This window comes from Typopeltis vanoorti, chromosome 14 (genome assembly GCF_054136105.1).
Source record: "Typopeltis vanoorti isolate ZY-2024b chromosome 14, IOZ_Tvanoo_1.0, whole genome shotgun sequence".
Lineage (NCBI taxonomy): Eukaryota > Metazoa > Arthropoda > Arachnida > Uropygi > Thelyphonidae > Typopeltis > Typopeltis vanoorti.
The window spans coordinates 53,996,928-54,015,345 of record NC_143562.1 but is presented as its reverse complement, the minus strand read 5'-3'; the positions used below and the strand labels follow the sequence as shown (position 1 = coordinate 54,015,345).

Here is an 18,418-nt window from a genome sequence, read left to right as displayed (position 1 = left end):
TTGATCAGGCCCCGCATATCTATATTATTGTGCACAGATTTGGTCACTGGGTTTTTATGGTGACAAGGATATGTTGAAAAGGGTCCAGAGAAGATTCACAAAGATGGAATGTGGAGCACAAGGTCAGATTGAAAGAATATAAATTGCAAAGCCTTGTGAATAGGAAGAAGAAGGGGGGGGGGGGAAATTATTGAGACATAAGCTAGTCAGGGGTTGTTATCAGGTTGACATGGAAGATATTTTTTATAGATGGTGAGAGTGGGGTAGAAGAAGAGGTTGACATGGAGACTGTATAAGGAGACTGTGAGCAGAGGAGTGAGGAGAAGGTTCTTTGCATGGAGAGTGGTTGATGAGTCGAATGCATTGGCTGAATGTATTGTGAATGTAGACACATTGAATCAGTCTAAGGTACAGCTGAATGAGCATTGTGTGCAATAGTGTGTACCTCCCACAATGCGTCTCTGACTCCATCTAGGTCAGATGTTAGTAATAATAATAATAAAAAATCTGGGATAGAAATTTACTTACTTTTTGTAGAAAGTTTTTAACCTTGGGTATGTTACAAATTAAAGATACCAAGCAATTTTAAATAAAACTTGGTTTTAATCCTATTTCCCAATTAAGCAAACAGACAAGTAAGTCAAGTTTGTGTTTTAAATAAAACTTGGTTTTAATCCTATTTCCCAAGTAAGCAAACAGACAAGTAAGGCAAGTTTGTGCGCAGGTGCAAACTTGACTTACTTGTCTGTTTGCTTACTTGGGAAATAGGATTAAAACCAAGTTTTATTTAAAATTGCTTGGTATCTTTAATTACTTACTGTTTATATGACAGTCAAGTTGGATAAAGAAAATTGCTACATAATGATACAGCTGGACTTTGCAAAATTATTTTACAGGTTACTATATGGAGCTCTGTTATGTATATATTGAAGCCTGTTATTAATAAAGATAATATAAATGTTCTACAGGGTAATTTAAGTAAACTGATGGCATGGACAAAGGATAATGGTTGCCAATTTAATGTAACAGAATGTAAAATTATGCACTTGGAGATGAAAAGACTACAAGCTGTGTACTACATTGACAAAAATGAACTGTAGGAATTGATGAGGCTAGAAATTTTGGAGATGATGGTGGAGAAGGAGTTAAAGTTTTGGGTTGTCATATAAACTAAGGAGGTTATCCATCTTTATAAGGCTTTGATTTAGTTGCATCTGGTTGTCTGGGTTCCTTGCAAGTGAGGAAGTGGGAGAGAATCCAGAGGAATGACCAAGAACATTCCATAGACCGATTGAAGGTTTGTGGACTACAAAAATTGGAAATATATAACTTACTAAAATGATTTTACAGGAGGATTGATACAGAAGAATTTTTTCCAGTACATCATGACAAAGAAGGAAGAGAACATTGGTAATCTTGTGGAAATTGTATGTCAGCTGAGCATGTTAGAAGACTAGATTTTTTGCTTATAGAGTGGTAAATGAGCAGAAAGGGTCTGCCATAGAAAGGATCTCCTTCTTTCCACTGAAATTTAACTTTCTCTCTTGGCTCACATTAGTTTATCATATTCGTTGTTTCTACACTTTCTCTTCTATTTTGGGCAAAGCCAAGCCACTTGTTAACTCTGATGATTGATTATCCCATCAAGAAAAATAATTGTTTTGTATTAAATGCTTTATTTTTTCCTTATATAATTAATGTGTTATAATAATTTCATTGCTGAGCTTATATACTGTATATGATATGACCACAGATGGCAATCTGGTTTCACCAAGACTTTAATATGACTGTAACAATTCATCATCTACCTGTGAAGATAGGGTAATGTAACAGGGCTTTCAAACTCTCCTTAATCAAATTTTTGCACATGAAGCAGCTTTTGTGGGCAAACATTATCGTTACAAAGATTCTCTGTTGTATTTAACACCATGTGATTAGTGAAGTTGGTGTTCACTAATGATCTTCTCAATTGAGTAGACAATGTGACCAAAATAAACAGGCTTGCACTCACAAGGAACTTGATATGCACCATGTAAAGAAAGAGAAGCTTGTTTGTCATGGATGGCAGTTGAAAAACCCAAAAGTTTGTCTCATGATACGAATATAGTGGAAATTGGATCTTTGTCAAAATGCTGATGACAAGTTTGGGAAAGTAACTATATTAGGCATTGGAACCCTTCTCTCAACAAGTCATATTAGGAGGCATGAATTGTATATGATTCTTTGGATGTTATAGTATCTGAATAGTACAAGAATTTAACAGGCTACATCAGTTGAATAAATTGTTAATGCACTCAAATGGTGAAAACGTGATCAGTAGAGCACATTCAAAGTGAAAACTGAGGTTGTGGTGAGAATAGTTGGTTATCGAATGTTCCAGATAATAATTCACCAGGAAAGGAAGTGGATTCTCCATTGCAAGTTTGTAGATTTTTTTTTCAGCTAAAATAACCAGAATACAGCTACCCCTTGCTTAATGCGGTTTTGCTTAATGCGGGATTTGATTAACGTGGTGAAATTAATTGCGGCAATCCCTTGATATATGCGGCAAGAGTTTTGATTAACGTGCCTTTAACCCTGCCGAGCTTGCAGCTGATCTGATGGATACATGCAAAATGTTTAATATAAATATTCTTACACAATTCAGTGTATAGCTTGGAGGTCATGAGTAGCTGTGCATTCGTATGTTACGAGTGATATTCCGCACTGTTTTTTGCTGTCAGTTTGATTTAACACATTATGTAAAGGTTTGTGATATTTGACAGTAAATTGTATCTGAGAGATACAGCAACCTCCAATATCTGTATAATATGGTTTAGTTTTGTTTTTTCTTGATTCTTTGTTCAATAATTTCTAGATTGTAACTGAAAATAAATAAACTATCATGTATTACTGAAATAGAGAGCCAAAGGCTTATTTATCATACATGTCCTCTAGGAATGTGCTTTTAATTATGGAAAATACTAAGGAAAGTGATCTGGAGCTTACTCCACCTTTACTACGAGTTGTCCATAAGGTTGCTTATACTTGCATCTGCCGAAACCTTTAGTTTCTATATATTCGGCACGAAACTCTTGTAGTTTCTATATTCGGCTATGAAATGTTGGATTCAATATCCACTTAATTTGTACCATTATGTATTATATTTGCAGTGTTTTTTCTTTATGTTTTATTGCTTATTTGCAAAGGTCTGGAGAGTCATTTTGCTTTTTATCATAGAATTTATGCTGATAAGAAAAAAACTAAAACTGTTCAAACGACTCTTGATAAATTCTTTTGATAAAAAAATTGCAGTAAATAATGTAGGTACAAGTATTTATTAAACATTTGCTTTGCATTTATTTTTTATCCTTCCCGAAAGAGTACCATATAAAACGAATTATTAATACAGTAATCGATCATGGACGAATTGTAATTTTTACCATTGATTATTAGATTTGATTAACACGATTTTGATATACGTGGTAACATCGAGGGATTAATTAACTCATTTAATCGAGGGATACCTGTATTACAAAGTCAAAAATGTCAGCTATATCAGGAGGAATATGTAATGTCTCTAGCCAGGGATGTCAGTAAATAAAGATGCATGAGGAAGCTATTTAATCTGTTGGTTATTGGCTTGTATGTGTTCAGCAATATAACAGATGAGTTCATAGTTTGCCATTAAACTATATGTTTAACCTTTAACACAACAGAACTATGTGCTTATCAATAAAAATGTAATCTTTACTGTGCATTCCTATACCAAAATTCATGATTATATTTTTGTGTCAGTGATAGTTGCTCTTTGAATCTTTGCAAAATCCCAATTTACCCCTTCATCTAGAGTTTGTGATTATGTACTTGAAATCACAATGAAGTCAAAATGCTGTATATCATTGCATGTTATTAGCTTCTAGGATTTCCCCCAGATATCCAGTTACCTGGAATTCTGGTGATGAGAAGCACCTGTGATCACCAGAGATGCTGTGACATTACTACTGTTTCTCATCATCATCATCAAATTCCTGCCATGCACCCTCAAGGGGTGTACAGGATATGATAGTACTACATGAAAAAAATTACATCATTATTAATTTCCTATCTACAATTTTCCTCCAAATCAGTCTGTTACTTGTCAAGACTCCAACATTATCAGATCTTATATTTCTAACGTCTAAAGCACTTTGTACCGTATCAATCCACTTATATCTTGGTCTTCCTCTGGGTCGTTTTGCTGCCAACCTGGCAGAGAACACTTGTTTTGCTAATCTTTCCTTGCCCATTCTGTTTAAGTGACCATACCACCTGAGATTAGCTTTGCTAACACATTCCTGGATGCTGACAATGTCAAGTTCTTTCCTAATATCCTCGTTTTTAATATGATATTGCCATTGATGCCATCTGTTCACGCCTATAATCTTTCTCAGGACTCTCATATCTGTGGTCTCTAGTCTTTGGTCAAGTTTTTTACTTCTGACCCAGCTCTCAGATCCATAAGTTATAACTGGTTTGAACACTGTCTTGTATACAGTAATCATTATAATCAAACATATATATTCTGTATATATTTGATTATAAGTTGGGTTTAAATAACACTCTGCTCTCAAATTATAGCCAAATACTAGCACAGAAATTATAAATAATACTCTGTTTTACAGCACATTTATAATGCTGAAAGTTTTTTCACCTTGGTTATACTATAAATTAAAGATGCCGAGATAGTAAAGAAGTAAACCAAAAGATGTATTTTTGGTTTACTCCTTTATTCAAGTGTAAGCAAACAAAATTTAAACTTTGTTTGCTCTGTATACTTTCTTGGCATCGTTAATTTATATTTATAATGTTTGTAAATGTTGCATAAGTATAGAAAAAATCAGCAGTTTCAAATGCTGAATAAATAACAAAAAAAGAAATTATCAATATGTGCTTTTTTCCTTTGAAGCAAGAATTGAGAATCAATATTTAGTATTATTAATACTGGAACTGTTTTAATAGTTGGTTAGAATGTCATCACCTAGAAGCAGTCATGTTGAAATGATTGTGATTTAGGTATACATATTAAGATAAACATTATTGTCTTAACTTGATTTCTAAATAACATAATTTTTGCTTGTTTTTATAGCTAGTAATTATTCGCCAAGGAGATAAAGTGGAATTAGTGTTTCGACAGTTCTTGGTTGAAGACCGAAGTGTTGATGGACGTACATTGTCTTATTGTGATTTCTTTAATAATATATGTAAAGAAATTGTTAAATGTTCTTAAAGTGTGTTTATTTTAAAGGAACACTGCTCTGTTCTACCAGCTATGCATCCTTCAAAATAACACACGTTGGTGCTACTGAGGAGAAAAACACAATAAGAAGTTTGTGGCATGATATATATCTTGTGATAAATTCATCAAATGGTTCATCTAGATGAATAATGAGCACAAAGTGGTAGTTATCAGCAATATATTCTGAAACTAAATGATAATAACTGATGTATTGTATTTGAGTATTAATCTGGTCATTCTGTCTTTATTTCAATATTCTTATTTGCTCTCTTTCATTTTTGTATCTGTAATATCTTTCATTTTAATCTTGCCTACCAGTTTTGAACTCAATTCCACATGTGTAAATAGCAATTTTTAGAGGAAGAGAGGGCCCTTCTGCTTTTTGGCAAAAATAAGCATCATGAAAACAAGTACAGGGTATGTTATTTGGAAAAAGAGTTAAAACAACCTTTTGATAATCCAGGCGCCCTCTTAAGGCCTTTTTTTTTAAAGGCATCTATGCTAAAGCATATTCTTATGTACTTTAGTTGTATACTCTAGAAATATAAGAATGCAACCTGAGAATCAAAATATTTAATTCCCAAGTGTTCCATCATGAGGCACATAAGTTACTCTGTTAAAAGTGTTAAATAAATAAATAAAAATGAAAGATCATAATAATAATAACTAGTAACTTTACTGTGATATGTATATATGCTCTATTTATTCATTATTGACAGACCCATAATAAAATCAAAATAATTTAAGTAAAAAAATAATTAAAGTATGGTGTATGTATATGTATATATTTAAGGCTAAGGTGTTGGTTTTGTATTTTGTATACCATATAGTAAAGTGTGTTTTGTGTTTTTCCTATCCATGAAGATTCTTTTTCAAACTTTGTTGAAAGACTAATTATTTTATCATTACCTTATACTCATCTCTCTTGCCATGTTTTTCTGAGGGCTTTAGTGAATAATGAAGAACACAAGATCTGATAATAAAGTAACTAGATGAATACTAGTGGTGGTGATGGGCAGTAGATGGCGTTGGTGGGGTTGCAGTTTGTTGTAGTTGTTGGATTGGTGGAAGTGGAGAGATATGGATTGGGTGCCCTCCCTCAATGAGTCTTTGAACTCCCTGGAGGTGTCATATAATAATAATAATTTTTTTGCTGGTAGGGGGGGGGGAATATATTTTATCACTGTTGAAAGTTTTTTCCATTGGTGGAAAAACTAATGACTTCACATCAATTGCCTTAGTATACACCATTATACACACCCTAAAGGATGTGTGCCTTGCATTATGGGATGCTCAGGCATTTGATGTGAAGTCATTAGTCTCTATACACAGGTAGCCCAGTTGTGAACATACTACACGTACAAACTTTGTTTGCTTACACTTGGACAAAAAAGGATTAGACCAAAAATATAAATTCCTGACATCTTTAATTTATATTTTATCACTAGTGTGGGTTATCTTCAAAGTACTCTCTAACTTTGAAGGTATGTCCTAGTATCTCTGCCATGGTAGACACATTTCTGGAAATCATTGTTTTGAACTTGTTTCAGTCTTTTGCATTTTCCTGAATATTTAGTAGACATAAAATGGGATATTTCCATTGAATTTTTCAGTTTTAGAAACATAAAAAAACTCGCATGAACAGGATTCCGAAAATATGGTGGTGCTTCAGCACTGGTACTGGAATTGGCTCACTTGAAGCACATAAATAGCATATTATGAATATGATGATATTCATAATATGCTTCCAATATAAGCTTCCAATTCAAGTTTATTGTAATTGTTTTCTAACATATATCTTCAAAGGTTGTAAATATTAAGATAGTACAACACAATATCCCATCACTAGTTTTCTGTAAACAGTTTTCTTCTGCACTGGTAACTTGTTCAGTCTCTGCTAAGCTTGTTTCTATTTAAAATACTTTACTGCAGTAAGTAGTGCTAAAATACCACTAACTACTTCAACCCATGTATCTTCATCTTCCTTAGTTCTTTTATTTGCCATTTTTGCTTCTGACACCTGTTTTTGTTAAAAAGGTGTTTTTAGTTACCATGCTATCTTAGATTGGCTCCTCGTGAATATTCTTGAGTATTAATAATGTTCAGTTCTTTTCTTTTATTTTCATTTTTAATATGACTTCTGTGGTGCAGTCTTTAGTGTCCAGTCTTTGATCAACAAGTTTAGTTCTGACTCTCAGATTCATAAGTTAAACTTAGATTGAACACTTACTTGTACCTAACTTGATCTTTTGACTGATTTCTCTCTATGCTCCATATTATGCAGCTGGTTACGTAGTTAGATGGGATCAATCGTTCAATGCTGTTGGCACACTCTCCCTCGATGAGTCTTGGACTCCCTGGAGGTGTCACATAATAATAATAATAATACCAGTCTTACATATTTCATGATCTACTATTTCTATCATTGTTCTGCATCTTCACTAAAAATTGTATCAATAGCTTATTAACCCCTTAACATACAAAGACGTCTGTGACACATCTTTTGTTTATTGCAAAATTGATTTTGAATTGTGGTTTCACATATAAATACAACCGAATATAGATGCTAGACAATCTTGTGCCTATTTCCTTTCAGCCGAGAAAAGTTGACAACGGCATGTATTGGCTATTTCATTTGTGTTTGCACAAATTCATCATTATTTTTCAAATGATGAATTTGATCCAGCAAATCACCCTCGCCCAAACAATTGGCAGAAAAACGGCCGCTTTCTGATTTTTAATTGGTATGTTAAGGGGTTAAACTAAGAATTACCCAGGCAGAGTAATTTCGCATATGTGTGTGCAATTTCCATATCAGAAAACAACATTCACTGATTACTTTTCCCATTTCTATTTCTACTATTTAATCTTCTGAGATTTTTTTAATGATGCATACAGTAATAGTATGGTCAATCAGATGCTCAGTGAGCATCTGAGTGACCATATGGCATCTGTTGATGTCCACTGAACAGATGGATGGATGGATGGATGGATTGATGGACATGTAGTTAGTATATTGTCTGACCTTGTAGTTCATGGTGTAAGAATTTTAAGAAAATGTCATTTTATTTTATTTTACTTTAAACAATATCAAAAACTAACACCTGCATGTTCAGGCTAATTTTTCAATTAAGGATTATGTGAATTATATCTGTGAATAGAGTTGGCATCAAAATATGGATGAACATCCTAAACTGACCAAATATTAAACTAAACATTTTCTGATTAATTTTCTATGGACAAGAATAGAATAATGATCTTATATGTGCCTTTAAAACAATTATATTTTATTTTGTTTTTAATTTTTTTTATTTTTACATATTAGGATATATTTAGAAAGCAGTAATGTGTGAAATCATTTAATAGGAACTAATATTAATAACAATAGAATAGCATAATTTTGATAATAAAAAGTTTTGTACTTATCATTGTATTCTTAGAGAAATTTTTTATAGATTTATCTACCACAATATGTAGAAGGAAGTTGTAATATTCTCCACTGTAAGGATGGAAATGATATTTAAAGAAAATACAAATTTGGAATATGCTCTTCTGTAGAAAACTTTATTTTCAAGATCCATCCAGACAACATGATATTCACATTTTTTTTGTGTAGCTATATTTAAGTCGAGTCTAATTTTTATTCTGAGAGTGCTCAATTTATTATTTTTTTTTTCAAATGTTGAATCTTTTTTGTTAAAAATTTACCATTGTTGTATTATGCAAAAGCTTGAAATTCCAAATGTACTTTAAAAAGTTAGTGAGCTGTACTGTTAAATGTTTATTAGATATTGGTTAAAAGATATTTACAAGATACTGTATTATAAACGTAGGGTATAAACTAGTGCCTTTTTTTTTTTAATTTAATAAATATAAGGCGACAACTGTACATAGTACTACAATCTTGCAGAAAATATTTCGTAAAGTATTTAAAAGAATTATGCATGTATTGTTAAAAAAATTATTTCTCTAGTGGAGTGATATATTTTTATTATCAAGATTGTTTCTATTAATTTTTTTTATATTTGAATATCCTTCGATCAGTCTGTGGACTCCCTGGAGGTGTCTCGTAATAATAATAATGGTACCTTATACCAAATGAATATTGTTAAAAATCATTTCTCTAGCGGAGTGATATTTTTGTTATCAAGATTGCTTCTATTAAATTTTTTTATGTTTGAATATAATGGTACCTTATAAATTTTAAGTCAGTGGTAAAATATCTTCAAATGCTTAATGTGGCAGTCACATCTAAATTCACAAAATAATTAATTATTTAAATGTTTTATAATTATTAAAAATCGGAATTTCTAGCATTAAATGTGTTGTGACCTAGAAACCATCTTACTTGGTGCAACATAATTTATTATCGAAGAACATTTTATCTGTCTTAAAAACAGTTCAATGTTAGTCATATCCTCCTGATCAATGTATCCTAATTAGAGAATATAGTAGAAGTACAGTTGAAAGATTTACAAAGTGTATAGGAATATCCAGGATACTTCTGTTGTATGAGTGTAAAAAAAAAGTTTTAATGACCTAAATCACAGGCTCTGTTAGCTACTTTGGAATGGAATTTAATAAAAAATTAATATTACTGTTGACAGAAACAAGATACCTATTTCTAATTTGGAATGAAATTTTTATTAAATTAATATTATTGTTGATAGAAACAAGATACCTTTTCACAGGTCATCTTAGTGATGAAGTTCACTGAGTTGACTGATGGACACATCTGGTGAGGGGGATCCTGGTAGTCTAGCACTATTTTGATTACTGCTTTGACAAAACAGGTAATCCAGCAAAGATCAGCAGTGTTGCAATAAGTATCCCTCCCCATACTACAGGGTTATCTACTTCTGAGCACAGTGATTCCATTGGGCCATGCTTTCAAGACATTTCTGGTATGCTGCAACAGGAACATTCTTACATTTCTTGTGTAAAGCTACTCCCATTGATGATGATGCTGTGGTCTGAAGCAAATTCATCTCATAGATGTTCAATGGGGTTGAGGTCTGTACTCCAAGCTGGCCTATCCAACACTTCATTGTTTTGTGGAAACCAGTCTCATCAACATGCAGTGCAGTATGGCATGGAGCATTGTTGTGCTGAAACATACAACGGTCACTGTTGAAGTACTTCCAGAGTGTCGGAAGTTGTCGGTAGCCATCAGATGTCATGGTTTTGGACACATCCACCAATAGACCAAGCCCAATCCAACTGAAACATCCCTGTAATATCTTCATCTTGCTGCCTGCACCATTGTAAATGTAATAGTTATTTTCTTATATGTAATATCTTTTGTCTTTACTCTCTTCTATCTTTATTCTACTCTTAATTCTTTATAGCTTTACTCTAATGCGCTTTTTCTCTCTTATCCTTTTTCATTTACTATACTGCATGCTATGATTATCCATCTTCCGTATTTACTAGTCGAATGACTATGAATATTGGAAATTTATTTTGTCAGACTGCGCCACCAATATATCATTTCATTGGCATAAGACTAAATAAAACTTCCGGTAGATTTCCCTCTCTCTCTCACGAGCGAAGTTTCTTTTATCAATGTTTACTTTAACAGTCGTGGTTTGTAAGTAACTGAACTGCATTTTTATTGCCTTAAATTATTTCCCGCTCACAAGTCCGATTTATTTAAGAACAGTGCAGTTGTAAAATAAAATCAGCCAGCACTCTTTTAACAAATAAAACATATTTATTTACAAATTATACATGAATTAAACAATAGAGAGATTGCTTTCTCTATCCATTTATAAAATCTTTAGCATAAATTATAACTTATTTACTTTAACACTAATTAACTTCTAGTTTACTTGACTTGCAAAAAGGTTAGCTAACTCTCTATTAAGTTATCTTTACAATTTTTATATCAACTTCCAAAATGCCAATCGATTCTCTTAAAGACGCTTCTTATTACTATTGAACAATCTCTTAAAATTCCTCCTATAACCTACTATGAGAAGGAATATACAAAAGGTTTTAACTTACAAAAGACTCAGCATCGCACATTCAGTCAAAAGTCTTTCAGTACAGTCTTATGACATTTCTTTCATCTCAGATCTTGAGCTTCCTCAGGAATGTCTGGCTTCAGTAATATCTCATCGGGAAAATAGTGGACTGCGACCGACAAAAGGTTCTCCCACGGCGAAAAAAGAAAATCTTCTGAAGTTGCTTTAGGTAATTTACATTATGATATTTCCTCTACTTGGGCTCACCAACAATGCCTGGGCGACTGCCACCTCCAATAGCTCGCACTGCCGCCAACTCTCAACAGGATCTCTCTCTCTGGCGTCTGGAAGCCTTTCCTTCTTTGGCAACATCTGGAAGCTCTCTGGCGACTAGAACCGGGAAGCCCCTATGCTTGGCTCAGTCCCTTTTTATTCTGCGATCTTGGAACCTTGCACTAAGGATATAAACCCCGAAGAATTCGGCATGACTTTCATCTTCATTTTAGTTTAACCAGCTCTGTTCTCCGTGCAATCTGTTTGATCATATTTTGCCGGGCACAGAAACTTGTCTAAAAACTAGCAGACCTCTTTGATACTTTGCTTTTCCTTTCGGACCCATGTAAACTTGGCTAAACCTAGCGGCACTCTTGAAAACTAACTTTAAAGGTGCTAGTGCAGAGCATGTAAGCCTTTACCATACACAAACCTGATAACCTTCCTGTGCTCTTACACATAATTATATACAAACAAAGTTCCGATGGCAAAGCATTGCCTTTGTTTTTGATGTTAAAACAGTAAACATTCACTTCCCACAGGGTTAACTACATTAATATTTTGCAAAATATACATAGAAACAAGGTTATTTACAGTTCTTGTGAGACTTGAGCTATGTAAAAAATCGATGTAATGTGCTTTGGAATTTTTTAAGCTACATCGAGTTTTTATACCCACATACCATCATTGAGCCTCCACCAGTTGGAATGATGGAGTCATGCTGAAAACAATCCCCAAGTAATCTCCAGATCCAAACACTACTATGAGAGTGAAACATTGGAAGCGTTATTGGTTACTAAACAACCCTTCTCCAATCAAATACAGTCCAGGAATGGTGTAAAAGACACCAATCCAAACATCGTTTAGCATTGAGGGGGGGGGGATAATGTATGGCTTTGCAGCAGCTTTCCCATGATAACCTAAGGCGCACAACTCTGTGGACAGCTCTAGTGCTGACATCCCTGCAGCATTTTCCAGAGTGACTGCAAAGTCTACCGCTGATGGTGTGAGATTCTCGAACACTCTGCGACAGATCTTGGTCAGTGGCCTTCCAGGAGTAATCCTACTTTGGTAGCATCATTAACGTTCCATCTACAAATGACATAAGCAACACAAACCAGAAGTCGCATGCATCCACCAAACAAATTTATACAGTGGAATTGTACTCCTGTGGAAATGGGATCTGCATCCATAGTGCTAGCCTTCCTACAGGAAGGCCATTCCAGTTTGATTCCAGCCCCCAAGTTGAATTTTTTTTCTTCAACCAGTTCCCAAGTTAACCAATCTCTGACGTGCAATTAAGGATTTTCTCCCGTAAACTCAAGAAAATTGACTGCAAGACTTGCACTATTTTAGACAATAGTATATAATGTTGAAGTTAGAGACTATGTGATGGCACTTCTCTGGCTCCATGGATTCCAATTAAATTAAAACAGTCTTGGGCCATCTAGTGATTGGCTGAGGATAGAATCGAGCTACCATCTTCAAAAGTTACAAAAAAATCAGCTAATGCCTTTTATTCTATTTAGAGGGTGTAAGCGAGGCCTTTATACCCTATCTAGCTTTCGGAGACTGAGTGGGCAGTTCAATCTCCACCGGTGGCCAATCAGAGATAGCTGGCCCATGTCTATCACTAATTATAGCAGCTGCCGATGAAGAGGCTGGCTAACAAGTGCTACCATCTCTTGGTACCTAACCCTAATAAGATATTTTACTGCCTGAAATAATGTGGGTACTAAGATCGATTTTCTTGAGTTTACGGGATAAAAAACCCGAGTTTCCAGGAAGAAAAACCCGCTTGCCCTTGCCAGACATCGATAACTCAGGAATCGGTCGAAGAAAGGCTTAGAAAAAGTTCCTCCAGTCGGCAACTAGACTTGAACTTAAGTCTGACTTCAAGCGCAGAGGACACAAGTGCCACTTCCACTGAGCTACACAGGCCTCAAAACTCAAAAGTTACATAGAAATAAATAAATGATTTAGTTAAATATATTTATTGGCCGCTTGAAGTTAGACTTAGGTTCTAGTCTAGTCGCTGACTGGAGGAACTTTTTCTAAGCCTATCTTCTACCGGTTCCCGAGTTAGTCGATCTCTGGCACAGGCAAGCGGGTTTTTCCTCCCGGAAACTCTGGTTTTTCATCCCATAAACTCAAGAAAATCGACCGTAGTACCCACATTATTTCAGACAGTGACATATCTTGTTAGGGTTAGGTACCAAGAGATGGCAGCACTTGTTTGCCAGCCTCTTCATCGGTGGCTGCTATAATCAGTGATAGACATGGGCCGGCTACCGGTGGAGATTGAACTGCCCACTCAGTCTCCAAAAGTCAGATAGGGTATAAAGGCCTCGCCTACTCCCTATTAGGGAATAAAAGGCGTTAGTTGAATTTTTTTTTTTATATTTATTATTTTGTTTGTGTTGTGAATTCTGCCAAAACATGGATGATATCAATGTACTCTGCAGAAACCTAAGTCAGTGTGCTTCTGTTTGCAAGAGACATTTGAAGTGAAGATTCTGCACTATGGTATGTCTTTACCATCTACCAAGATTGGAATAGGCAAAAGACCAGCCCATTGGCATCCTTGTTGGCAACCCTGTTTCCAGCAAGTTTCACTTAATACTCATATATAGACAATTCCTATTTGTCTCAGTAGGATCCATATTGCAGTATATTTCGTCTACAATCCAGTACAGATATTTCTGAGAATGACCTGCAGTTGCTACTTCTATGCTCTTAATGTGAGTTTAATTGCCACAATACTCTGGAAGAGATAATACACAACATCAGAGTAAAAATTGTGGAGCACATGTCAACAACTATCCCCCTGAACACTAGAAATAACTTTTTCCACATGCCTACCTGAGCATTCACTGGTATTGGCCTACTAATTTGTTCACCATCCATCTTTCCAATGTTGAATTGGGAAGTAGAAGATACCATCTATGGAAGTGGTTATTTTAATATTCTGAATTTGAATATCCTTGTGATACCCTCCCTCTTACTTAGGCAACCGTGCAATGTACACACCTAAGAAATTAGTTTTGTACCTTAGATGTTTTGACCATAAATCGACCATCCGAGTTTGACAGAGAAAAAACTCAAGACATCCCATATGAAACGAAACTTCACTTTCAATTGTCTTAAAATTAGGAAATACCATCGTTAGTGCTGAATAGTGCACCTCCATAACGTCCGACCTCACACCAATTTGTGTTTCTAATCTTGTGAGTATTCCTCCCCATCCCTGTAGATTTCTGCTCAATTTAAATTCGTACTAATTATTTCTGTAATAATTAGGTGTGGCACTTGTCATCTGTCTCTTTAGTGGATGCCATTTATAATTAGTGATAGTCTTGGGCCAGCTATCTCTGAATGGCTACTGGTGGAGATTGATTTCCCCTCCCCAAAAGTCTCCAAAAAGTTACATAGGGCTGAAACCTCGTCTAAGGGGATTAAGAGACATTAGAGGATATTATTCATTTATTTGCACTTTAATTCATACCTATATACAGCTTATATAAAGAATCTTGCTAAAAAAATCAGCTAACTCCTTTTATTCCCATACACATAGAGAGTAGACAAGGCCGTTTTAGCCCTATCTAACTTTTGGAACTGAGTTCAATCTCCATTGGTAACCAATCAGAGATAGCTGGTCCAAGGCTATCACTAATTAATTGGTATGCAGTGAAGAAGGCTGCTAACAAGTGCCACAATCTCGTGGTACCTGACCCTAACACTATTTTAAATGTCTGAAAATAATGTGGGTTTGACGGCCGATTTTCTTGAGTTTATGGGACGAAAAATGTGCCCATGCCAGAGATCGACTACAACGGTCTCTGGTCGAGACAACGATTAATGAAGAGTTCCAATCTTGGAGTAGAGAGGGGGTTAACATACAGAGTCGCACTCAGAATAAGAGAGACTTGGTTGGTAAATGCTAAATATGCAATCTATAAGTTTAGAAAATGTTCCTCTGGTCGGCGACTAGATTCTATCCCAAGTCTTTCGTCGTGCGGTCAAGCAACGTAGAGTGCAAACGCCACTTCGCTACACAGGCCCATATGCTATGTGTTTCTAATCTGAAAAGCATTTTTTTAAATAAAAAGTTTTGAATGAACACTTTTTTTATCCAAAAGTAAAATATTCTAAGTTTAAAATTTTTGCGACATGATTCGTTCATTTGAGCACAGTTAGACGCTAGTAATGAAACCGAGGTCATAGACAAAGATAGGTATTGCTTGGGAACTTTTAAGAGAGAGATACTAAGCAATCAATTCAGAATGGTATGTGAAGAATTTGCAGAAATTGAGAAAAGTGCAATAATAGAATTCAGCCCATGAAAGAGCACCTCCATAACGTCCGACCTCACACCAGTTTGCTCACAAGAGATGTAATTGCAACATTTCGTTAGAATGATATTTCCCATCCCGCTCAGAGCCCGGATCTGGCACCTTCTGAATACCACCTTTTTTATATACGACAATTAATGAAGAGCTCCAATCTTGGAGTAGCGAGGGGGTTAACATACAGAGTCGAACTCAGAATAAGAGAGACTTGGTTGGTAAATGACAGACTGCTCTTGAAACATGGATTAATCTATATAAAAGCTTTATTAAATAAATTATATTTTCTAAGAGAAAAAGGGGGAGTGCCATTACTTTCATACAGCTCTTCAGTTTCTCTATTCTTTACATAATTAGCCTTAGTTCCTTTTCGTAATTTTAACTAAATACAAATCACCATTAAAATAAATAAATGCAATCATTTTATAAACCCCAAAAGCAATAAATAGTACGCATTAGACCTAATTTTTTGGTAATCGGTTGGCGAAAGGGTTGCATTTTATCCTTGTCAAAGATTAGTGTCTTGCCAGTGCATAGATAGAGAAAAGTGACAACAGAATATGCCAGACAAAATTTACGTCTCATGTTATTATTCTTAGCTGTTATGTTATATATATGCAATATCATGTAATTCTAAGATCGACGTTTCTGATTGTAGAAACGCAGATTTCTAAGATCTAATTTTTCTCATTAGGTCGCAGAAATCTGAGTTTCTAGCATCTCATCATAAAGTTAAAAAGATAAAGTTCCTCTACTCATTGACCTAGAAATAAGAAAATGAAGAATAATAAATTCGAAATGATACTCAAGATAGAAATCATGTTGGTTCTACAATTTAACATTCATGAGTCAGTCAGTTAGATTATTTAAATAAGAAAAAAAAATAGTAGAGCCAGTGTAGCTCAGCGGATGTGGCGTTTGCACACCACGGCGCTTGACCTAAGGCTTTTTTTCGACCGGTTCCTGAGGTAGTCGATCTCTGGCACGTGCAAACGTTTTTTTTTTTTTTTCTCCTGGAAACTCGGGTTTTTCATCCCGTAAACTCAAGAAAATCGACTAAGAACCCACATTATTTCAGACATTAAATATATTGTGTTAGGTTTAGGGACCACGAGATGGCTGCACTTGTTGAGCCATTCTCTTCACTGCATGCTGCTTAATTAGTGATATCCTTGGGCCAGCTATCTCTGATTGGGTACCAGTGGAGATTGAACCGCCCACTGAGTCTCCCAAAGTTAGATAGGGCTAAAAAACGGCCTCACCTAACTCCCTATACGGGAATAAAAAGGCGTTAGCTGATTTTGTTTTTTGAAAAAATTTAGTATTCGTGTTTAATTATACAATTTACTATACTCGCATTTTTATCGTTAAAACGTTGTTCACAAGACATCAAAATATTTTCCAACTGCTGCCTAGTAATGGTTATTATTGTTATAACAGAGCGACATTTAAATCGGTACAACTTATTATTTCTGTAATGATTGGTGTTGCTACCATCAAAATAAATCGATCGCAGTCCATTTAAACTGAAACGCATTTGGACAGTTCAAAATTGAAAATTTTCATCTAAATTCTGTTCATCTGTAAGTAAAATCCAAGAATATTATTACTATGACATTCGCTGTTCACACAGAATTCGAATATGCGATTCATGATAATGTGCTATATACGCTTGTATACGATATAAAAAAGTATACTTGTATACTTTTTTGTTTGTATATTGTATACTTGTGAACAACAAATGCAGTTCTTTCAGGTTATTCAAAATAACATAGACCACACAAGCGAGGAATTTAGATGAAGGAAGAAAAGTAGCTTTTTTGGACAGGACGAAATACCTCATATCAACGTTGACCTACTTTAGAATTCTAGAAATATGTTTTGATATTCGTTTGGCATATGGAAGAGGAATGCAAAGAATTTCTCTTGGAGAAATGACTCGCATCTTATAAACCTTAATCTATATTGTTACTGAAGCAATAATGTTTCTACGATCGAATTTTCTGACTTGTCAGTTAAAAACCAACTTTGTTAGGGGGGGGGGGCTATATTAGGCTGTGCGATAGGTTCTAACTCGGGAAACTGCGTGAAAGAAAAATAACCTTGGTGGGGAAGATTCTCAGTAAGCTATACAATCAAACCTATGACGAACTTCTGATGCTCTTTAGCTTATGAATGGCAGGAAAGTTACCACGGAACCACTTGAATAGCTTAAATAAACGCTTCATACGTTTTACTAGCAAACACTCAAACTACTTTAATGAAGTAAAGAGCCAAAAGGCTTCCCTAATGTGAAATAATTTGGAATTAAATATCCCCTTAATTTAAATTACTCAAACTACTGTTTGTTTACTTGTTCCCGTATTATTCCATACTAAAATCTTGAAAAAATTATACTGCTAATTATATTGCTAGCATTTTTTTCCCATCCGTCTCTTTGTTTTTATCGTACAAGTCAAACTCACCAGAAAAATCGACAAAGACAATAGATTTGGAGAACAGAAGGATTTCTCTTACCTGTTTGCTAGGAAAAGTTTGACTAATATGATAAGACTGGGAATCTCCAACAATTGTGT

General features: G+C 34.7%; 1 protein-coding gene across 1 annotated transcript in view; it reads left to right on the top strand.

The window, feature by feature from the left end:
• LOC150099484 (protein transport protein Sec24C-like) overlaps positions 1-9,849 on the top strand; it is a 182,211-nt gene extending 172,362 nt beyond the window's left edge. Inside the window, exon 19 of the mRNA XM_090403444.1 lies at positions 5,108-9,849. Coding sequence (XP_090259570.1) covers positions 5,108-5,248 — 141 coding nt within the window. The 3' untranslated portion in view covers positions 5,249-9,849. The remainder of the gene's footprint in view (positions 1-5,107) is intronic.
• The last annotated feature ends 8,569 nt before the right edge of the window (positions 9,850-18,418 follow it).